Source organism: Paralichthys olivaceus, chromosome 8 (genome assembly GCF_024713975.1).
Source record: "Paralichthys olivaceus isolate ysfri-2021 chromosome 8, ASM2471397v2, whole genome shotgun sequence".
NCBI lineage: Eukaryota > Metazoa > Chordata > Actinopteri > Pleuronectiformes > Paralichthyidae > Paralichthys > Paralichthys olivaceus.
Window position 1 is genome coordinate 8,164,023 of NC_091100.1, and position 25,008 is coordinate 8,189,030.

At 39.8% G+C, this 25,008-nt stretch overlaps 1 protein-coding gene across 4 annotated transcripts in view; it reads left to right on the plus strand.

Moving 5' to 3' along the window:
* Window positions 1-343: 343 nt before the first annotated feature.
* Window positions 344-25,008, plus strand: part of fam13a (family with sequence similarity 13 member A) — a 49,817-nt gene continuing 25,152 nt past the window's right edge. For 2 of the 4 annotated variants that reach the window (XM_069530981.1, XM_069530980.1), the window contains exons 1-8: window positions 346-509; window positions 4,196-4,391; window positions 7,904-8,113; window positions 9,853-10,030; window positions 12,560-12,707; window positions 14,784-14,864; window positions 15,486-15,575; window positions 19,275-19,522. In XM_069530981.1, the coding sequence (XP_069387082.1) occupies window positions 483-509; window positions 4,196-4,391; window positions 7,904-8,113; window positions 9,853-10,030; window positions 12,560-12,707; window positions 14,784-14,864; window positions 15,486-15,575; window positions 19,275-19,522 (1,178 nt within the window). In that variant the 5' untranslated portion in view covers window positions 346-482. Of the gene's footprint in view, window positions 510-4,195; window positions 4,392-7,903; window positions 8,114-9,852; window positions 10,031-12,559; window positions 12,708-14,783; window positions 14,865-15,485; window positions 15,576-19,274; window positions 19,523-25,008 lie in introns of all 4 variants that reach the window. The other 2 variants (XM_020101304.2, XM_020101305.2) reach the window with 2 other exon arrangements.

Sequence of the window (25,008 nt, forward strand, 5' to 3'; positions counted from 1 at the left end):
AGCTCTCAGAGCCACAGCTCCCTCCTCCTCTCTTCCTTCATTTGCAGGCAGATGAATCCTGCAGGCTAAGATTTAAAGTTTGGGGTTTTAACCACATGACCGGGTGCCTCAGCCAATGGGAGAACTGAGCTCAGATTTCAGCCTAGGAGGAGAGAGGGGGAACAGAGAGAGGGAGGAAGAGAAAGAGACAGGCAAGCTGTTTCAGTCTGTGCTCATGGGCTGGACAGTCTATACTCAGCCGGTAGTGACATGACAGCTCTTCTTCTCCACACGCTCTCCTGTTGTGGATTATCTGTGTTGAGTGTTTTGGATTGTTTGGATGGCATATTCTGAGGTGAAAGGGATTCCCACCCCGGGGGAAATTCCACAACTGTGTCCTGGCACAGAGTGAGGAGAGGAGGAGGAAAGGAATAAGAAGGAAGACAGCAGAAACTTTTTCACCTCATCTTTGCCTCTGCAAACGTTTTTCTTTCCATGGGAGGATGGGGGCAGGAGCTCTGACCATCTGTGTGAGTACAAGCTACAAAGCCTGAATTGGCTCAGAGAGAACTTCCCTTTCAAACCTGTGATTAAGGGCCAAAGAATGCATTGCAGAACTGCTCAGTGTCAGTCGACTACACAGTCTGTTTGTGATGGTTTGGGTGTTGGATGTTCTGTAAAGACACTGAAAAGCTTTTTAACATTCCATCTCTCCTGCCGGCTGAAAAACTAACTTCTCCCCCTTACATTAGAGTAACACTTCCAAACAAATACATACATTCTGGTGTGAAAACTACACAGAAAACTTTCTCCTCCCTGTGCCACGTCTTTGTACAACTCAAGTACAGTGAAAAAGGGAAAACAAGGGACAAAAACCTTCTTTAAGCTTCATGTTTCTTGTCTGTACCTGTAATTTTTTCCATAAGCTGTGATCCGGCGCCTCTATGATGTCACACTCCACAGCAATGGACAGAGTGTCTTTATGAGGATTTAAACCACTATGTGTTTTAAACGGTCTGTGTCTCTGATAGCTGGGTCTGCGAGCTGTGCAGCTGTTGCCTCTGGTGCCTGTGGTGCTTTTGCTACCAGTTGCTTCAATGGCCACCCACAGAGGGAGAGAGAGACTGGGGGGTGAGGGGGCTGCTGAGGGTTGGGAGTGGAGGGCACATGCTTGGGCTTGCTGTACCCTTCACAAGCAAGTTAAAGACACATGTTCAAAAACAAAACACTTTGTTTGGCCACTCAAAGTAGGAAAAGTTCAAGAAAAGCCTCCAGCCTCCCGCTTGAAAAGATGGATTATTATCAGACACTTCTTATTGTAGGAGCAGGCTGGAGCTAGAGCTAGAGCAGCCGTCATTAGCCTCCGGAGTATCTCAGTAGACCTTTGACAATAGGTTTCTTTCTCACTGTCAGAAGTTGAAGTGTGAGAATGTTTTAGGGATGGGGGAGGGGAGAGGGGATGAGGATTATTAGGCTAATCACAGCAGACCGTCCTAGTAGACAATAGAGGCAAATGGATTCTGCAAGTGTGTGTTTCCCTTCTTTCCCGGCTGCTTTGCTTTACAAGAGGCTCTGCCCCTCTTTGCTATGCAAGCACAGTCACTGGTTGCACGTATTGTCTGCAAATGAGGCTCCCATTTTATTTCTTCTCGTTATTTAAATCACATCTCATACTTGCAGAGTGATTGCATCAGGAGACAGAACAGGGAGAAATAAATCCTTGACAGTGGAGACAGTCCCTGGCGGCACCATCTGCCATGTCATGTCACAGCACCAGTCACTTAGGAATCATTTACATACAACTATATTATTATTGAGGGTTCTATAGGAGGCCTGTGGTTTGATTTCTTGCCACAAATATTGTTTATTTATTTGAGTTTTTTCTTATAATATGTAGCCAATGTTTTTAATTGGATTGTTGAGCCATTTACTGTCATCTTTAAAGCTAATGTTTGCTACTGATATTGTGCGTTTAACACTATTAGTTCACGTTTTGTTTATTAAGACTTGTGTATTTGGTATATGATTGTGATGTGTGTGTGTGTGTGTGTGTGTGTGTGTGTGTGTGTGTGTGCATGATAGTAAAGACAGATTTAGGAGACATCTGTTCAGTAAGTCCCATCACAGTGAAACAGACAAACCTACAGTAGCTCAGACCGACTAAGCTCATCTAATGGAACCAGTTTCCAGCCACAAAAAGTTCACCCATCGCCTTTAAACTGTACGTTGACCTATTAACATTATTACCAAGAATGGACTGTTTGCACATATGCATGGCAAGCTGTAGGATTTGGTAATTTAAAGGGAAACGCTGAATAAGTATATGGATAACTTAAAAACTCAAACGCTCTGATTAGAAAACCTTTTTAACTTTACAGAAGCTGTTTAGTCAAACCTGCTACATCATGAAGACATATCAGACTTCAAATTTTAGAAAAATATATCTTCAATTTTAAAAACAGTCCAAAATTCATACCACCAAACCTTTTATTCAATCAGAATGCTAATATCCTGCAGACTCATGCAGATCTAAACAGTCTACTCCATTAACATATTACATGTCAGTGCTGTTCAGCCCACCAAGTATTGCTGCCATCGAAGCATGAAGCAGCCAGAATCAAAATTCAAGTGTACTTAATTATCTTCTCACTCTCTGGGGAGGTGCAACTTGAATATTTTTTATGTACCTGTCAGAGAGGAGTGGATTAGCTAGCATAATTAACACATATCTCCTCGTCTGTGAAAGCTCCTCATGCTCATATGAGTGTGGGTGCACGTCATTTTAAAGCATCTGCCGCTGTGAAGATCTCGTCTTCTTAGCCATCTTAGCGCCATCTGTGAGGTGGGTTTTTTAATCAGCTGATCTGACTGTGACACATGCTCATGCCTATTCTGTCTTAATAATTGGCCACATAGGGAGCTGGAATGGCACTGAGTAGAGCGTATACCTCCAAGGCCCAATAGTCCCCGTGAATTCAGTCAAGCTGCACCAGATTTCACACACTGATTGAGATCAATACTTTGTTTCTCTGGGAAAATGGTGAACATTAAAGAAAGTAATCAAATAATCCTGGATCTACCTCTGATCCTGATCAGCACCAAAATTCTTCTCATGCTGCATCCTCCTTTTGCTGTAATCCGTTTTTTTTAGCAAAGCTAATCGACAAACAAACGCAGATGACAACATAACCCCCTTGGCAGAGGAAATAAACTTAGTTGCACTAGTTGCTCCTCACCACCCCCTAACACAGTAAAACCACTGCAGACTTCAGATCATCGTCAGGGCCTCTCATTCAGGCCAGTTCACTGAGTTGAAGTGGTGAACTCTGGAATGACAGGATGTCACATGGTGCAGTTGTACCCATGGTTACAAGAGTTAAACCTGCTCTGGATCTGTGTTGGTTTAAAGTGCAGGAAGTATTTTTTTCCCTCTCCCCTCGCAGTGTCCGAATGCTGCTTCCAGTTTGTGTGTCTTCTCTCCTTCTACTAGCACAAGACAGAAATACATTATGCTGTAGGTAAAAAAATCGGTAATTCACCTTTATCCATCTGATATTGCTTCAGTGAATGGGGATGGTGTCTGTGTAGTCTGTGTACACTCAGTGCTCACACCACACCAGTGTTTTCTAGAGGTTGGGACAACATGCAGCACTGTTTGCCTGAGCAGTAGTTATCAGATTAGAAAACAGCTGGTGAGTTAGCACTTACACTTTGTGCTTGGACTCTGCTCTTGTGAGGAATCAGCTCAGCCTGACAACTAGAGCACATCACAGGGGGAAGTACATTTACTCATCATTCTGTGATACATGTCATTTCCTCCAGTATTTAAAATGTTCTTCTATGTTTTTGCTGATGTGTTACTTGTGTGTATGCATGTTTGAGTAGGTGTCTGTGTCACTCTGGCGATATCTTGATCCAAAGGTGTTGCATGGTAACCTGATATCTGTCGTAGCAACACATACACGGCCAGCCCTCTTTTTCGACCTCCCAGCTCTCAACACGCTCTGAACCTCAAGTGGACTGACAATGCATAGAGACGCCTAAACCAGCATCCCCTCCACACACGCACTTTTCATCCATGGAGCAGAGTGAGCCTCCCTCGTCCAGTACAGGCGTCTCAGCAGAGTCTCACCCAACCTGATGCTGGTTTCCATCACCGCCGTCTGTGGTCACAGTGTCAGTGTGTGACGACTGCTCTCTGATCTTCTCTGTGCAGCACAACAAGACGGCAGTGCAGGTTAAAGAAGACATGAAGAAGATGGTGCAGATACCCATGCTGAGACCCAGGATGGTGGGAGCAAAGCACACCAAGCTGTTTGGAGCGTCCCTGTTTGAGCTGCGTCAGAGGGGCCTGGTGGAGAACGGTGTGCCTCTGGTGGTGCAGAGGATGGTGGAGCATCTCCGCAATCATGGTGAGGAAAAACTAATTTATAGTGTCCCATTCTGAACTTCTCTTTCTGTTGAGTAGGAATTTTGTTTTTATATATAGATATATATATATAACATTTTTTATATTAAATCAAATCCCACATTTTGTAACATGAAATGAGTCAAACTGGTATATTATCATGTGACCAACTGTGTTATTGTATGATTTGGTTCAAGTAAATTAATAGTTGAAGTTATATAATAATAGCAATCAAAGCATCACCTTCACTACAAACATTCAGAATGTTTTTAGCTTAGACTCTACAAATTTGAATGTATTACTTTTACATTTCCACACATATATATTCAGTTCAGAAACTTGCCAGGCATCAGTCACAGTGAGCGTCATGTCTGCACTGTCAAAAAGAACATTGGATTGTTGTATAGTTATGCTTTGCACTTTAACTACAATAATGTAGTCTGAGCAAAAAGTACACTTGTTTTATAGTTTGATGCAGTATAATCAAAAACTACAGAGCATGCATTTTAACACAATCAACACAAAGGTTTTCAGTTAAAGAGCTCAAACATGTTATGACCTACTTTTCCCACATGTAGTTATTCTGTTTGAACACTAGATGTCAGAACATGATGGTAGAACTTGTTTTCCTCATGCTTACACAAACTTCAGGCTCTTTACAATGATACACAATGGTATAGACATATTGGTTGAACATAGACACGTCCACCATATTGGTCTGGGCAACACTGGCCCGTACAGTCCCTTTAAAGCTAAAATGGCCGAGCCAATTCTACTGTGTTTGTTGTAAACATCAGACATTTGAGTCTAAGATTAAAAGAGGACAGAATTTCAACTCTTTAGACGTGTTAAATAGCTTAAGACATAGCACATTTTGTATCAGACTATTCCCTTTTAAGTTGATCAAAAGTAAAAGAACAGATACATTATACCATGACCTAAAATCTACATTTGTCTGCCATGGTGTGATGCTCTTCCAGTCTTTGACCACATGGGCTCTAGAGTTGAAATGCTGCTCTGTTGGGTAAGGACCATGTGATTGACTAGACCAACCTTCCACTGATGAACTCCTTTGTTTTATGTCATTATCTTGCTGCATGATGTAACGCCTCCAGTTACGTTTGGGTGAATAGCGTTCTCCATTCATTCCGCTGCAGCCATCATAAGTTACATCATCATCAGTAAACATCAGAGCGCCCTTTCCAGGATCAGCCATGCAAGTCCCAGTCATCACATCACACCTCCAAGCTTCACGGACGAGCTGGACCACAAACAGCTCCTCTTTTTTCCGCCACTTTAACCTTTGCATTCTTTTAGAGGTTAATTCTTGTTGTGGTAGTAACGAAGCTGATCTCTGTACTTCTATGCAAAGTCCAATCTGGTTTGTCAATTCTTACTGCGAATGATGGGTTTGCATCTTGTGTTATGGCCTCTGTGTTTCTACTCACAAAGGCTTCTTTAAAATGTTGATTCTGATGCTTTCCCTTGTGCCCTGTGGAGAAATCCATGAGGTGAAAATGCCTCCTTAAGGAAATTTAGTTTAAGTATCAGCAGAGCTCAGCTAAAGGAGACATTCAATTTTCAATGTTCAATCCAAACATGTATCTTCTTTGAGGTTGTTGGGAGAAATGTCTGTGATTTAAGGCCTCAGCCCCTTTCCTCAAGAGAGTTTTCACTGCATGTGGGCCAAGATGTGAATATTATGCATATAGTAAATTAGCCAGAGCATGTCAAGGCTGGTGTATGATCCTGGGCATGCGTCTATGGTATTTTTATTTTTCACGTCATCTGTCAGTGCTCTGTAGTGCATCATGACTTGAGTGGTCAATCGCCACGGGGCCTCAAGAGCTCCATGTTTCCTCTGCTGTATTTCTACCTTCATGATTCATCATTGCAGATTTGTTATAGATTTGCACCACTGAGGCTGAATATCAGTTTATGACCAGTCCTCCATAATGAACTCATGGATTGTGATTCATCAGACTGTTTTAGTTTTTTGTCAATTGGTCAAGCATATTTAAATTGTTAACTGACAATACAATACACCTACTGACATATTCTACCATTACTGACAATAACTCCTCAATTCATTTGTCAGTGCTGCTCCCTTCATCTCTATCAGACATTTTCTTATGTACAAATACTTTTAAAAATGGACACACTACTCCATTATGTTACAAACTGTTTCTTCTGATCAATGTTGTAAATATTATCATTTTGTTGATGTGTTCAGTTACACGTGGAATCTAACGCACTACTGTCCCTCCTGGGAGAGGAGATGTGGCTCTCTCTATTTTTTCCACTGTGAAAGTGTTTTTTTGTTGTTTTTCTTTTCTCTTTCTTTTTTTTTCTTTTCTTGTTGAGGGTTAAGACCAGAGGATGTCACACCTTGTTTATCCCAATGAGACAAAGTGTGATTTGTGAATATGGGCTGTATAAATACATTTAGATTTTTAAATTACTTAAATTATCAAATTATCAAAGAGGAACTATTTTAAAGAGAAAAAAAACGATGAGCGAGTCTTTGTGAAATAACTGACCTTTAAATAACTGACATTATATTATACATAATATTATATATATATATATATATATATATATATATATATATATATATATATATATATATATATGGGCGAATGAAAACTGAATGTAAAAAGTTTCTTTATAAGCAGATAAAACCAAAGTGAGATGCTCCTCGTGAGAGTGACGCGACCAATCACAAAGCACCGTCAGTAAAATACGTCTCCCTGGCAACATCTAGTGGTCGCCGTGGAAACAACAGCCTCAGCTGGAAGCAACAGTTTTTACTATTTTAACTTCGCGTCGCTAAAGTCGACCATCGCAGCATCTGAGCTAAAGGCTAACCAGCGTCCTACAGGAGCTGGCTTCACTGACGCTTGTCGGTGTATTTAGCTGCTCCAGGTAACATCACCTCACAGTCACATGTTGGCATAGCTGCTGTTTCAGCCAGCACCTGTCACGGTAGGTTAGCATGTACAGGAACGAGCGACGAGTTAGCTACAAGGATTGTTAGCCACATCATTAGCCACATCATTAGCCACACCACCAGGCTATGGCTAAGTGCCTTCTTTATACCAATGAAGATCGTCATTGTTAGATTAACTTTAGCTTTAGTACTGTCCAGGAAAAGCCAGGCATAATGAATCTAATTCAGTGAGCTCTGAATTTACCATTTTGGACATTTATTTTTTATCTATATCATTAAATCTATCCTTCCACATCACATCAAATCTTCTATGACCATAAAGTTTGAATTAATAGTTATTGAGATATTGCTCCAAGGATGGACGGACATCACAGCTATAGACTTAGATTTCAAAATAAAATATAGATATAGAATATAATACTTTTAGCCTCACTGAAAACACAATTATAAAGCTACTTACTTAAACTAACCTGAACTTAAAGTAAGCTATATTATTGAGTGATTGCTAGTTCTTTATCCCACATGAGTCAACTGTAACTGAATAATGTTGTTTTTCTGACTTCCAGCCCTGCATCAGGAAGGCCTGTTCAGAGTGAATGGGAACGTCCGGGCTGTGGAGACCCTGAAACAGCGGCTGGAGGGAGGCGAGGAAGTGGACCTTCTCTCTGAATCTGACACGTGTACAGTGGCTAGTTTGCTGAAACGGTATCTCAGGGAGCTGCCAGACGGTCTGGTAGACTCAACAGTCCAGCAGGCTCTAATACAGCACTTCCAAGGTAGGAGAACATTTCTGTGCTTGTATTCTTCTAGATGTATGCTGCCAGCTCGAATGGACCAGTTTAAGATTTTTAATCTGTCATGTGATATTTATCATGAACGGCTGAGATACTGAAACCCTCACAAGTGTAGTGAATATCTGGGTCGTGACTCCGATGGGACGATAAGCAAAGCTATCTTTAGAAGGTGAACATTTCTATTTGCTCGGCAGACATCTGCATCAGGCGGTGCACATAGAGGCACTGCTGCATCAAGTGTGTGTGAGAGAGATCCATATAGTCTATGTGAATAGAGGAGTGATGGACCTCTTTTTCTGTCAATAATCTTGGAGGCCATAAAAGGTAAAGTGAATCATTTGGCAGTTGAAACTGCTCACTCCCGGCACTCCTCCATCATAGGGTTTAATCTCTGGAGAGAGGAGTGTACATTTTGACTGCTGTAATCGTTTTGCCCTCATAGACCACATACTTTATACATCAGCTGATTTTTCAGGGCTCATCGCCAAAGGCTGCATTAGAAAACCACTCATTGGTGCAGGACTTGACTGTTACATTAAAAACATTATATTTTTTGCATACTTTATAAATTGCTTTGGTTCCCCATTATCAGGAAAAATAAACACAATTTGACAAATGAGTGGATTGGTATCTTGACAAGCAGTCTGATTAGCAGTATACTCATTGACAGATTAGGCTGACATCACCAGACTAATTTACAATTTCAAGGGCAAATAAACATGAGATGCTGATTGATCAGGTCAGTGAGAGACTGTTCAGATTATAAAAATACTAATTGATAAAGGACATTTGTCAATATATATCTTATTCGCCCACATAGGGAATTTGTTCTGCAATCTGAAAGAGAAGTGAACCCATGTGTTAATAATGAAATGAACAAAGGTCCTGCTCTATAATCAACGTGATTAGTAACACCTATGTTTACCAATGTCATGTCAAAATGGCAAAGGTCTAAAACAACTGTAAGTGCTTAAGGTCACTGGAGTCATAATTACCTCCTCCACATATTCAGACAGATGTACACACATACATACCTGCGTACGTGCACGTACTCACAAACGTTTGCGTCACTCTGTCATTCAGGATCAGTAGCCATATCCGTTTATCCAACTCTGACCCACTTATGTATCCAGAGTAATAGCATCAACATATTTTCAGGCTCTTTGCTCTAATGCTCACGTATTACTAGTCACCACAACTCAAGATTAGATATTACACAGAGCAGGTGGACGGAGAGATCACTGCCTGCTGGAGACTGGCTGTAAAACAATTTGCCAAACTAAGGATTTGAGTTCATTCATGCTTTGCGTAGTGTCTACTGTTCTCCAGGAAATCCGGTCAGTCACGTCACTAATCACTGGTCATTTGATTTGATTGTGCAGAGACTAGAGCAGAATGTGGGTGTTGTAAAAAGACTGCTCTAAGCACCAGAGCATGTTTCAGCTCTTCTGCAAAAGTTTGTTTGCCAGAAATGTCAGTTTTCCTGAAATAGCAGTGACTATGTTTTGGACAGCAATACTGTGATATTAACCAGATTAAGACAATAGTCTTAACTAGAATAGAACTCATTAGAGTCCAATATTCTTTTAGCAACTCATGTAAACATCATCATCAAAATAATGTCTTATTCAGAATAAGGTCAATAATTGGAATATTGCTATCCATGTAGACGTTGTTCCAACATTATACTCTTGTTCTGACATCTTGCTGTGTTTGTGTAGAGTGCGGTGATGATGGCTCTTGGTCAGATATGAGAGACCTGCTCCAGCAGCTTCCAGATGTTCACCACAGCCTCCTCCGCTACCTCTGCCACTTCCTTACGCTCGTCGAGTGCAACCACAAAGACAACCGCATGACTGCCCTCAACCTCGCCACCGTGTTTGGACCCAGCGTCTTCCAGTAAGTTAAAGTTTTTTTGTGTTGGTGAAGCATTCAAATATTAATACCAATGCACCAATGACAACACCAATGCAGCTTTTCAAGAATTTTTTTTTAAGGGTGCTGGAACTAAGTTGCGGGGGCAAAGGGCCACCTCCACACCACCCCACTTGATTGTGTATCGCTGTATCCTTGTTTCAGTCAATTCTGTCCACTCTAAGATACTAGCTACAAAAAAGCTGGACGAATATTATTTTTTTAATCCAATCAAATAGGATAAGTGAGACAAACAGCAACCAGTTGTTTGGGATATAATGTTGAAGTTGCAGGTACGGACAGTTCACTAGAGCAGACTTCTTGCAACATGAGTTTGAGAAAGTAATTCAGGAATCGAATACTTCAGACATTCAGTACATTTGTTTGTACCCCTTTCATGGCTCTAATTTAGTCTAACATAACTTTGATGGAACTGAAGGAAATATCTGGATCTTAAGCAGCTAACCTCTTCACTAACAGCGGCCTGCAGTGGCTGGGATGATGAGATGATCAGAGTGAGTAAGAACAGCAAAGTTGCAGGTCAGAAAACAAAAAATAGAGAAAGAGTTCGATCCATGCAAAAATATGAATTACTGCAGCTTTAAGGATTATCTTTGGCTGTTATGTTTATAGTAAAAAAAAAAAAATGGGTGAAAACATAAACCTCCTTGGTGGTGGTAATCACTGGCTTAAGATAAAAAGAATGCCTCAGTCTGACATTGGTTTTAATGATTCAAAGCAATGGAGGCGACCTGACTTTTAATCTTATATACAAACCTCCTTCATGTCCTTGAAGAACATAACTCAAAGTCTTGAAAGTTTTGTGACTTGACATTTGCAAACTATGTTTTTTGCAGTGTTTAGATGACTAACAGAGAGAGACAGCTTCATTTCACATGGAAAAAAATATGCAGGCCAGATCGTCTTGATAGCAGATGCTGCAGGATTCAATCATGATCCCACTATTTCTGCCTAGTGAGTTAGATATTAAACATAGGTTTCATATGCCAGAGCAGAGTCATTCATAGACATAGAAGATGCCGACAATTAGTTAAGTTGGAAAGACAACAAGTTCAAGAGCTTTTGGTGATAAGGGCCGACGCCAGTGTTGATATACTGTAAACAAAAATAAATGATTTCCGTAGCGGAAATTATACATAATGTCCTGCCTCCTGCATGCTCTTCCCAGGCGACACCCTCATCCAACATTTTCCTTTTGTTGCAAACTTATCAGACTCAGACAGTCTACTCCTGGGTTCTTCATATGTGAAAGGCAAATTCCATAAAAAGTTTGCACCCAATTTTCCAGACATTTACCATAGTTCACGTCTGAAAGTGGCTTTAGAGCGGAAATATTTTACTGACAACAGAATAAAAGTTATGATCTTTGTTTCAAAATGGAAACAGCTTTTTTAATATTGAATTGCAGCCAATACTGGTGAAACATCTAAGTTTGCTAATAAAGAAAACAACAAGCAAATATAGACGTTAATCAGAAAAGTATTAACATTAAGAGTAGACTTAAAATTAGGCACATGGCTGCTGTCATTTTCCTCCTTATTTTATGTCTGGTTACATGTTTAGCCAGCAGATGGTGTTGTTGCTCGTGTAGAAAAGCTGAATTCATAATGTTTCACAGTGTTAAATGTCTTCAAGTGAAATATCCCAATAATATGACTCTTCATGCTTGTCAGACGCCCGTGTTAAACTGCTCTGACTGAGCATTGGTTTCTTCTGTGGTTCAATGTTACCGGAAATATGTTGGTGCAGCTTTTGAACTGTGGTAATCTCTCAAGTCAGATGTGTTAATAAAACTTATTAAGTCTAGTGAAATACTTTGAATTAAACATCATATGACATAAAGAAAACAGTTTGATCTTTTTAAATCTCTCTCCATTGTTCACATATTAAAAGATACAGTCAATGGTTTCATATGCATCCCCTGTAGCTGCTCAGATACATAACTCACTCCTCTTTCTATCAAGGGCTTATTGGCCAGTGCTTTTCCATTCATACTCTTAACTCTCCTGACCTACAGCTGCTCTGTTCTCCAGACGTCCAGTAATAAACGTGGGTGTACTGCATAGAAAATGTATCAAGTCCCACTGGAGAAAGCCAAAAAGAAGACACTGTACTGGATACTGTATAATGTGTACAACCCGTTCTCCTCATCACACTCTGTACGTGTGTGTCTGTGTGTATTTGATGTTATGTAATCAGGCCCACAGTTTGGCCTGTAGCCCAGCGGTGTACATCTCAAACAGCTGTTCAGTAACAACTCACACCGCATCAGACGTTGCACTCACTGAGGCAGCTGAGCTCTGCTGCGTTAATCTAGTTCGACTGATGACCAACTTTCCATTTCCGTGTCACGACTGAATCAAAGACTCTGTTGAACTGTTTTTGTTCAACGCAGCACATTCTTTAAAGTAAAATGTAGACCAGAAATCTGTTTTTACTCTGATGATATCTGATTTATTTGATTTTGTTTTGTCCCTTTACTCTCTATCCCAGTGTGGCTCCTGGGTTTGAAGCAATGAAGGACCAAAATATCTGTAACAAGCTCATGGTCAAGCTCATACAGAACTACAGCAACATTTTTGAGGAAGACAAAGAAAAAGAAAGCTGCTCAGAAGAACTATCTACCCTAATCATTGTCAAGGTATTGTATACTCATTGGAATATCAGCTGTTCATTACCCCCGCCAAGAAGTTAATGTTTCCACCTGCGTTCGCTCGTCTGTCTGTCTGTCAATTAATAAATTAGCCGGGTTATGAAAAAACTACAGGAAGGATTACCATGAAAGTTGGTGGAAGGATGTGTTTTGGATCAGGAAAGAATCCATTAAATTTGGTGCAAATCCTAGTCTGGATCTTTTTCTCTTTCCTTAACATTGTGAAATTGGGTGTTTCTCAAAATTCCGCAGGTCCCCACTCCCCAGAGAATAATTGATGGAACTGAATGAAAAAACCAGGCATGTTTAGGGGACTGATGTTAATGGGAGTGTGCAGTTTGGTCCAAATCAAATAAATATAAGGATCTCTGGAATTTAAATGTGTTTTCATAAGGGGACTGTTGGGCGGCCTGCCCTTCTGCCCTCCTATTATTATGGAATAGACCTGTGCTGGTGGTGAGTGACGTAGGAAAGAAAAAGCACAGAGAGCCACATGTTGTGCCCATGCAGTTGAAAAAATGTGAGTTCCTCCTCTCTGCCCTGTGTTCTCACCATCTGCCAATTTCATTTGTGGAGTGATGGTTTATAAATATCTGCTTAAATTGATTTGAGTATTGATCATACATCACAGCCTTGCAGGAGCAACTCCCCCACAGGTGGCTCTTTTGAGTCTGCGATTGTTGATTTATATTTGCTGCTTGCATGGCTGATGTCTTTATTGATCGGCTGGTCTGCTGGTTTCCTGGTTGCATCTGTAGCTACCTGAGGAATTACACAACAAACCATCCGTCAGATTTACTCAGATTCCAAAAGTCCATGAAGAATAGTGTTGATTGATTCAAACTTTATTTGTTTCTGATGCAATTTCATTTGTTTCATGCATCACAAATGTATAGAAATTTGGGAATTAGCCAGGATTATAAAAAAGATTACAGGAGGCCAATACTGACTGACTAAATAAAGATTTATCACAGAATTTTACAGAATAAGAACTAAATTGCAATAACAAGATTTATTGGGATAAGAAATAACTGTTAGCATGACATATTTAATATCTTAAAATGTTTAAAATATAATTAGAAAAATTGTAGCATAAAATCACAACAAATTAAAATAATTCTAGTCTGTGAAATGTAAGGAATATTGACTTTTGCAGCAACTGCAGCATGAGTATCTTCCCAACTAACATATCACAAACAGAATAGAAAAACCCTGTCCTAACTTCCACTTTTGGAAATACATCCTCACAGCAGTCTGGAGACAACTTCTTGATTCTCGCTTAATCTCGCTCAATAATGTTATTGCCATGAAACGTGACTTGGGCAATCTGATGCCACAGTAGGGTGGCCAGGCAGTGATCAAGGTGTTCAGATCCCCGTGGCTTTGACCTCGCACCTCTCCTGCTGTTCATCAAACATATTGCTACGTTTCCCATGTTACACTATGCTTACCATGCTGAAGACATCAAGTGATCACATGCACCTCAGCTCATAAAATCCAAAGTCCCTGATTTTTTAGAAGTCAAATTAAATCTGGAAACACCTTGACTACACAGTGCAATTTTTCTGGTCACAAGTTTTGGGGATGTGTTTTGCGAATGCCTGTAAAGGCACTGCCACATGAGACCCTGCTGAGTTATGGTAAACCCCTCAGTCAGATAAGATCATCTTCCACACAGGCATGCACACATACACAAAAACACTAAACATATACAGTATATGCGCACGCACACAGCCTGTGGAGGCCTCTCGCCAGCTTCCTCTTGATGCCTCTGAACTTAGCACACATGATCACTGGTGTTGCCTTTAAGTTCATAAAATGGTGATGAGAAGGAGGTGCACGCGAAAGTGTTTATGTTTTGAGAATGCAGGTCGTCACCCTACTAAAATCTATTCTGAAGCCTGTTGTTGGGGCTCTCAGAAGAAAAGTGCCCACATACCTGCAAGCAAAGCTTCCTGGGCTCTGTGAAATAGAATGTGTTCTCCTTTGTTACTCTACTGTTGGTAAGATATAGATTGCAAATACAAAGAATGACTGTCATCTTTGTCCTCTTTCTGGTCCCAGGAGGCGTGCGTGATGGACACAAACACAAAGTCACCCAGCCACCTCAATGCGAAGACACCAACACCAATTCCCAGGACAAAAGTGCGTGCTCTGCTTTTCTGTAGCATGCCTGCATGTGTGTGTCCTTGTTTATGCGTTCATGCTCTTCAGTGTAGCGGTTGTGGAAGCTTTTGTCCGAGTCTGAGTGCTGTGAAATGCAGTGTTGTTGTTTATGTGTGACATTCACAGGTCAAACTTGCATGAACCCTTCATAGTCCTTTTTAACACTAACCATGTGATCTGTCTGAAGTGATTAACATAACATGGGCATGTTTTGGAAAAGCTGTTTTCCGACACCAAAGCCAATTCTGTGTGGGTTTCTGTGAGATTTTAAGATGTTATCAGTGTCAGCTGACCTGTCTATATTGCCTGGAATGGTGTTCACACAAACACAATGATGACGACGACCACGACGACGACGACCTATTTTCAATGTATAACAGACACTCATGCTGAAACCATAACCACTGTATGTCACATTTAGTTTTATGACAACATATAACATTGATTGATAATATTTTCACGCCTGCTCTGATTTTATTACATCACTTTTTCCTGGTTATATAAAATACTGATGGCTACATTCTCCACACAGCAGGAAAACAATTAAAAATTTACCTAAATCTTTTTTTACACTAATTTTTATTTTATGAATTTTTCAAGGTTGGACAAAAAGACGTTCCAGAAAACGTACCCGGACCTTTGATCAAATCCACCTCTAACACTGCAAAGGCAAGATCAAGGAGGAAGAAGGTACAGTAAATAAGTTTGCTACTGTCTGCTGTTTGCTAGTGTGATTAATTGTTGTCCTTTAAGAGGATTTACCTCATGGTTTACTACAGCCCAGTTCTCACCCTTTCCAATAAATATCTAACTACTGCTGTCTTATCGGCTATATTGCCTTCGTGCTGATTAGCCTGAGGTCGTCTCTCAGACAGCCTCTGATGCCTGTGGCCTAGCTGCCCAGTCACATGATTTGATAAAGGCAATCTCCAACAGGAAAAAACAACGCTTATTATAACATGGGTTATGTTATGCTCCTCTGACTCTTGATGTGGTAGAATTACAGATGAACTCCATCACAATAACAACATTTGGCCATAGATATGAGTAGAATTAAAGCTCAGAGATTTCCTGTTTGTGTACATGTTTTACAACCTGCTCTGGATTCATTTGTTAACATTATAGAGGTCAATAAGGGAGCAACATCTGATGAATTAGATTTTGTTTTAAACTCTGACCCTTGGATCTAACATCCACAGTTAAATAAGCTGCACATTCATTTGTGAATGTGGTAAAATGAGTAGTAATAAAATGATCTTTCTGTGGCTGCTTCCAATGCAGGTTTTAACAAAGATCTGATGCCATAATGTGGTGAACATATCAAGACCAGTGTCACTGTAGAGATAAAGGAAATGCTGACCAACAGTAAGATACTGTAATCTCAAGAGAGTAAAAAACATGTGATGATGAAGAGTATTTCCTGTCCTCCTTTTGTTTCCAATCCGTCTGTGTGGAGTCTGTTCTCCCCACGTCTGCTTCCTCCCACAGTCCAAAGAAATACAGCTTAGGTTGGTTGGCAACCCTAAATTCAATTCTCCAATTCAAACCATTGGTTTGAATGAGTGTGTGAATGGTTGTTTGTCTCTATGTGACCTGTTCATGGTATAACCTGACTCCCTCCTTAGCTGGGATTGACTCTAGCCACCCCATTAACCCCCAAAGGGATAAACGGTATGGCTAATGGATCAAAATGGAAAGGAGCCCTGGTACTAAGAGCTTAAGGATTTTAAATGCCTGAAATTGTTAAAAATTTTAAACTGAGAAGTTAGCTAGCAGCCATGCAGCAATCCACTCAATGAACTCTACCAAGTGTGGAAGACAGAGAATAACCGTAAATGTTTTATTTTATATAGTTGTGTAACTGTGTTAATAAGTAGTAGGTGTAGTAATTAATCGAACAAATGCGCATGTAATTGAACAGATAGTATTACTTAAAATATCATATTAGCATACATTAGCTTCTCCATTTAGCTTGTACGTTAGCTAGCTTGGACAACAGTCAACTAATCATTGAAAAAACTGTTCAAAATAACCCACCATCATTTACGATTCACTATATAATCAACTTATCAACGACAGTTTATTCAGTAGATTGCAATAAATTGGGTTATTATTATCATGGGCACTGTAGCAACACCTACAGTTCATGCTCCAACACGGTCGATGTCGAACAGTTAATGTAACAATGTCAGTTAGGCAACAACTGCCGTAGAGCTCTGCCAGTAGGGGGTGCTATTACAACACTGTTCATATGAAACCATCGACATTAAACTAATATGAAAATATGTAGAGCCGGATGTTTATGAGACTCTAAGTTAATATTGAATAGCCAACTTCTGATCCCAATGACTAAAGGTGAACTCAACCTTCACTGCCAATGATAGTGAAATTGGCATTGACCGTAAATGGCTTGTCCTTATTTATGGTCTATGAAAGTGATTTTATTTATTGGTGGTGAGAGAAACACTGCACACACTTCAGTTAGGGAGCCCTAAACATGTCCATTATATCTGTTTAATTTATTATGCACCTGTCATTAAGAAGGTTGACCAAAGGTGATCAAAGGGGGAAGTTGTAAACACACACACATGGTTTGCGTAACTATTCTTGTTAGAACGCATCAGGCACTATCCTTAACCTAAACATAATTTGAATCTTGCACATAACATTAACCAGGACCTCAGAAATTATGTTTCCCTCCTTAGGACAAGGACCAGGCTTTGTCAGTGTTTATGCTGGAAAAGGTACAAAAGCGGGAACAAAAGGAGTACACACAAACACACACAATACATAGGACTCATACCTCAAAGGTAGACAGAATTGGTAGAATATTACTAAATCCTTGTTTTTCAAAGAATATCATTAATGACACAATCTGTTACAATGATAACATTGTAACAGATGCTAAATGTCTCTGTTTTAAAAACTCTAGTGAAAGTGTTTGTTGTGGTCTTGCCAAAGGAGAACAGGTGTGGATCATATTGCAGACTCACTTCTGAAAAGCTCGACATCTTTGAGATGGGCTCTCACCAGTCTGAATAGATATCAGTCATCAGAGGTGCAGGTTGCTTTAAGGCCATTCAATACTGCCTTCCCAGTGCAGCAGATCACTGCAGAGAAAGAATATGAAGTACTGAATATTTAATTTTCTTTGCAGTCTTTTTTGGTCACAAACTTTTAAATTATTAGTTAATCCCTGTTTTGGAAACCAGGTCATATCCTCGTTTTTGTCTGCCGGGCTTCTTTACTATCTGACCTATGCATTTCCTATGCATACTGCTGTTGCTAAGTTTGAACACTTATTTTATGCACAGGCAGAAACTGAGAATCAGGAAAGCAGCTAAATATCTGTATGAATTTCACAATTATCTGTCTTCTATCTTTTTTCATATTAAAGTTGAATTATTTATTTTAAGAAGCAAAATAAGAGATAAGAGAAACACCCTTATATACCTGGATTGGAGAATTGGGACTTGTCAATGTCAGTTGTCTCCGTAATATCTCCCCAGGTTTTGATGAAATGTCTTTTCTTTTTAATCTAATTTTCCTCCTCTGTGGATTTCTCTGAATGACAAATTTAGATAAATCAATTAGACAGCCACGAGGGACAAAATCCATACCTGTTCTAGATAAAGTACTTGTAGAGCTAATTACTTTCCGAAAGATTTGCCCATTAAGTGCACCAATGACATGTCTAAATGGAAGTGTATCCATAGATTTTAGAGCAAGCCATTAAGTTAAACTCCAAATGGAAATGTTCCACCTATAATTGGTGTAAAACAGTGAGCCTTTTAATTCAGCCTGCAATTATTTATCTAGAGCAAAGCCTCCAATAGCATTGGTTGTTTCCTACCATTATCAATACTGAAGCTGCTGGCGTCAGACACAATTCATCCACTTTTTACCACAGCCAGTCGGCTATTTGGCTTCATTGTGCACAGGCAAACTTTCTTGACACATTCTCTAATACTTCTTTAAGGTGTCATCGATTGAAAAATGCAGAGGGGTGGTTTTCACAATGTGGCTGTAATTAGGTTAAGGTTCTTCTCCTACACGACAGTTGGTGGTTCGCGCTGTTTATACCCACTCAGCGTCAGCACGGTAAGACAAACATCAGTCTAACCTCATGGTTTTATAAGCTAACCTCTTCTCTCTCCTACCCTCTGATGTGGTTCTTTTATTGCTCCCCGCCTCACTTCAGAAGATCCTTGAAACACATGTTTTATTGTAACCAGAGCAAAGGTTGAAAAGGTTTCTCTGTTTTGGTGGTTATACAAGTATGATTGTGCACGTTAGCCGTGTCTCATTTCCCTCCTGAGCGGTCTCATATTTCCTGTCACGAGACTCGCCTGTTGTTAATCTCTCTTTCTCTTCCTCTCCATATCACAGGTGAAGAAAGGGAAGAGTGACAGCATGCCTGAAGTTGTCCTTCAGCCCAGCCGCTCTGCACACTTGCCTCATGTGAGACCTGGCTCCATTCCAATAGTTTTGTCCCTAAGTTCTGAACTGAGAAGCCCAAGTCCAGAGGCGATGGAGACATCTCCCATAACTCTGGCTCACCGAGACACCCCAGACCCTGCCTCGCACCCCAGCCATCTTGATGTCAGCCCCTCTGGTAGCATGGAAGCCCTCAGTAGGTCAGTGCATGATGAAAACCCACGCACCTGCGTCTACAAATATTTGAAATAGCATCATTTGAATATCTATTTTTGTAGAATTTATTTTATGACCTCATGTGTTTTAGAAATAGTTGTAGAGCTGTGTTAATAGTATAAGTTCATGAACATGTGGTTTTATCATAGTGACACGTGAGGTGCAGTCCTGTAACTTAATTATAGGTACAGCATCGTTTGAGATAAATATTCATGTATTATATATGTGCATTCAACTATATATATATATATATATATATATATTTATATGTATATATATATATATATATATATATATATATATATAATTTAAGTGTACTAGCCTGAGCAAAAAAATGTGTTACCAAATATTAATGATACATTGAAATGAAGTCTGCTACTCCTACAGTTTTATGATTTTATTAGGATCACGGTCTTATCTGTGGGCATGATCCTTTATGGCCACACTAAAATGAAACCTAAGATCGTATAACAAAAAACTTAATTGCCCCACAGCTAACATTAAATGTTAAACAATTTCAGTTTTAACTTCGTGATACTGTCTTTCAGTGTTTCCAGGGGACTCACTGGGGGGACTCTAACAGTCGTAAATAGGTTATGAACACATAGGTGAGTTGCTCTCAGCTGAGGGTGGGTGAAGAGTCCGGAGTGTCTTACAGTGATCAGGGATCTAAAGCTGAAGCCCCGTGGCAATGTGCCCCTGGCATGCAAACAAGACTATTATAAGAATTTGAAACTGGAACCACTTGGTGTCAAGTGGCCTCAGTCCTGGAATAGCCAGTCTACAGCTGTGCCTGTTGTTGGGGCTCTTGCTGCTTTAACCCAGGAACATAGACTAGCATTAACCTTGATGTTGATCACACCTGCACTGTTTAAAAAATCTTTTCCCACACTCAAAATCCATTGTTTATCATCCCTAATAATAGACTCTATGAAGAACTTGTCTCAGTGGAAAAACTACAAAATATAATCTTGGGCAAAGCAATAAATGTTTATGGGTTTTATGTGTAATGCTGAAGGACCAAGGTGTGGAAGTGATGATGCTGTTTTGGCCCCTACTACAACTTATAGAGTACACCCGTGACCTTTAGTGTGACATCAATCAAAGTTTTAAAACTGTATCAGCACCAGCTCCATTAACACATTACATAGAAGTTTAGTATGACACCACCGCAGACACACTTTCATACTGAATGATTACGCTCACTGCTGTAGCTCAAACACATCAACTAAAAATAATATGAATATAAAATATTTTTATCACAGAATATACATCACTATATTTTCTTACTTTTACCTGAAGTAATAACAATTCTAGTTATTATCCAGGGTAATATGTTTACAATAACTGTATCAAAAACAAAATGTAACAAATATCAATTACTTTTTAAACTCTGTGTTTTTGAAAGTGTCCCTCATCAAAGATAACAACCCGTATTTCTTGTGTGGCTTAAATAAGGCCAACCCTGTCATGTTAACAAAACAGATGTGTCTGTTTAAATCAAGTGGTAAATGTAATACTTTTAAGGTGGCAGGAGTTTTCCTCACCATGTCAAGGTACCAGTAAATCTTCTGGCAAATTTTATCCTCCCCACACACTAAAATTCTCCTCGTCAGGTCGTATTGGGTGACAGATCTACAGGCAGCGTGACAGGGGATAGCAGCAATGAGCGTCAGCAGTCTGAACTCGCGTGTTTACTTATAGACACCTGAAACAGGAAAAAGACAAAAATTTACCATCTTTGATACAAGATAGCTCATTAGCAGTGTCTGAAAAATTATACTCTTACGTCTTTTTGTTCAATGTTTAAAAATAATTTAAAGAATTTGAGAAAGTGTATTTTTTATGAATTTGGTTTGGTGGAAAAAAGTGTGTAACTTTTAATTAGTTGTAATTTTGACACATGAAGTCCTTGTAAGTATCTGATAATTTTCCATCAGTGTATGTTTTCATTACTGGATATATCTGCTCTCATGCTTCTTGTCAGCTTGCTCTCACTTTCCATAGGTATGTGTCAGACCAATCTGTGTCGGTATTGTAAAGCACATACAGAGGCACTGCACAAACAGAATAGGCCACAGCTAAATAAAACAGACACAGAATGGCATGAATCATGTAACTGCTTATGTGCAGCATTTAAATTAATATGTTTTTTTAGTTAAATTATTAAGTCAAGTCATTAAAAGAAGTTTATTCAGGAATTAAATTTAGATAAAAGTGTGTTTCCACCTCATTTGTGGTAATGAAGAAGAATTTTTTATTTATGCGATGACACATGTGTTGACACCTGCACCCCTCGTTCCAGGAACTACCCCTATCCCGAGTCACCCGGGTCATGTTTTGCACAAATGAAAATCGTCATTCTCAGCATTTACTCCACTTTTAGACCTTCTCATGTGTCCTCTGTACTGTATTACAGATTGAGTCTTACATCTGAATGAAGCCAGTAATCGCGTACGCCCGGTGCTCTCACCTGTACCTGAAATATGACACCAACCTCATTCACCGCACACGCCACATGAGCCAACATAGCAGCATCATGTGAACATATTTTGCTCTTAGCACTGCGTATTTGCACGTAGGAGATGCATGCTGGCTTTTGTGTGGAGTTGCCATGGTACGCTGAATCTTGTGATGTAACTATTGGGTTTCTTAGAAGCCCATTGGAAATAGGTGGGAGTGAGGAACTTTGCAGTGTGGTGTGAGTGCAGGATCCCTGTGGGTATAACAGTATTGTTGGCCGCCTGTCAGGAAGTCTCATCCGTTAGCCTCAAAGTCTGAAAGCATGTCAGCACATATTTACAGCGGGAACCCACTGGCTGGGGCGGACAGGATCTGCTGCACTTTTAATGTTACTGAAGAGCCTTTTTTCCAAATCTCATATCAGTCGACGGCCCTTAACTGTACTAAGATACTCACTCATTCCAGTCATAGGATATTGACAAGTAGGAAGTCAAAGTCAACCAGATATCATATTGGCAATGTTGAAGAAAATGCCTAAAGATTCATTGGTTTCTGCTTCTCCAATGTGAGGATTTCTTGCTTTTATCTGAGCACATTTGGATTTTGAATTTATCAGAAGATAAGTGAAGACAATTCTGGGTTTGGACCCAGATAAGAAGATGCAATGGGCATTTTAAATTGTTAAAAGCCACAAAAAGCCAAACTATTTAAAAAGATTAGTCATCCAAATGAAGGCCAGTGTGCACAAAGGTGAATTTGTTTTTTTTAATCTTTATTGTTTCATGAACCAAATAATTTCATTGGTATTGAAAATTCTTTCAACCTCTGTGAACGTCTTGGTAAAATATGTTTTCCCTTTTTCAGGCAGCAATAATTTTAGACAGTTGACATTAGCTCTTCTATGCTATGAAGCACACTGCTGTGTCATTTTTACAAATAAAATGATAGGTGTCTGAACTCTTCCCTCGTACCCATGGAAGATGCATCTGTAAATTGTTACAATCATCTACAGGTCTCCCTCATTTTAAAACTAAAATCATGAGGCTCTCTGTTGCTATAACACCTTTCTCTGATGGTATGAGCATATACCAAGCTTAGCTTAGCCAGGCTTATCCAATACATACATTGGGTCTTGACCACCACACAGTTTTTGCTCGGTGGTATTCTAAGAATGTCCAGCGCCCGTCCAAGAGCCGATGGTTTGGGGGTCCTGAGCAAACTAGAGACTGAAATGACTTGTGCATGGGACTCCTTGCCTCTTGCAAAAATAGCTTCACCTATGCATTGATGAATTAGCGATCTGTCCTTGTTGTGGTCTTACTTAGCCAGACTGTTTTCCACATCAGTCCTCTCACTGCGACAAGCTAAGCAGGAAGTGTTCTGGTTCTATGTTAAAAAGGGATTTTGGAAAAGGTAAGGCAGGGGGAAGTAAAAAGACCCAGACAGAAATTACTAAGCCAACCTGAGGATTATTCAAGTGAATAGCATCTGCTAAGCCTGACTACCCTTGTCTACACATTTTTATAAATCTTGAAAATGTGAACTTGTCATTGGTAGTTTTCCATTCACCCTGGAGGGATCAGGCCTTTTCCGAATATCCCTACAAAGCTTTTGTTATCCCCTCAGTAAGGTAGTGGGTAAGCAGGATTTCCGCTTTCGCAATTCACAGCGTCCGTGACGGCACACATTATTTTAATACGCTTGCCAGACTGTGTAACACCAGTTAAGAACATGGGTGTGGGGGGCGAATAAAAAAAACATTTCCCAATGAGACTCCAAGAGAATTTGGAAGTGTTGTTCGGTGAACTACACCTGCACATCAATCAAAGCTGGAGGAAGAAGAACATTTCCTGTATATTGTGTCACTGGAAAAGACTTAAGAAGTTCAACAAACTTTGGCCCATTTTGGTTCCTGCCTGACTTGAAACCCAAATCCTTTGTTTTGACGTTGTTGAGGTGCTGTCTGACTTGCCAACATGGTTTCCTAACCCCTCGGTTTCCTTACAGTGCAACCCAAGAACACTACCAAAACACACAGTTACCAAACATTCACTCAAAAACAACTGTTTGATAACATCTGAGACTCAACGTGTTGACAACCCACAATCCTGACTGACTGAGATATGAAAGTAATCTATTTTTTGCTCCTAACATAATTAACAAGCCAGAATATTAGGTCCCTTAACTGAATCTCAGAGTTATAGTGTAGTTGCTTCTTAGGCACCTCTAGAGATGTAACAGATTTACATATAAATATTCAAATAATGTATTCCTTGCTTTGATTCAGATCTTTTAATGGTTGTATTGTAGCACTTTGTGAAGCTGTTTTGGAAAAAGATCTTATCTCCAACCTTGTGGTCATCCAGTTAATGATGGATGCTCAGTAGAGCAGTTAAAATGTGAAAGAAGTTTTCACTCTACCTGGTTTATAAAGATTTTCTAACCCAAACTTTTGTTGTAATTCTTTCTGCTGCATATTTGAAAACTGAGAGATCATGTTGTATTCCTGCTTGTCTCTTTGACATCCATTAAAAATGAAGGCATTTAAAAGTGAATCATGCTTAGGTATCATACATAGTAGCAGGACTTTTATTACCTTCACCAAGGAGGTTATGTTTTCGCCAGAGGACCGTTGGGCCTTGGTATGGACTACTGACTGTAACTTTAGTTGTGTAAGAAAACCTCATGTTAAATGAAACAAACTTTTATAAAGGCAGCTTTATTGAGCTCCGTCAACACTTACTTTTGGCCAACGTATAATTTTTCAGGTTTTGATTGCAGTGTTTTCCTTCCTGCTTTGATTTTAGAGAAGACAATGCAGTGTTGAAGGCAAACAACACTTGGTGATTATGACATTTTCAGCCTGTTGGTGTCAGGATATAAAATTGTGAAGCAATCTCAACATCATTACCAACACTGAGTTCCCCTTATAGCCACATTATTTCATCATGTATAGCTGGCATACATTCAGGAGCAGCAGCCAGCCTATATTCTTGAGCAGCAGCCA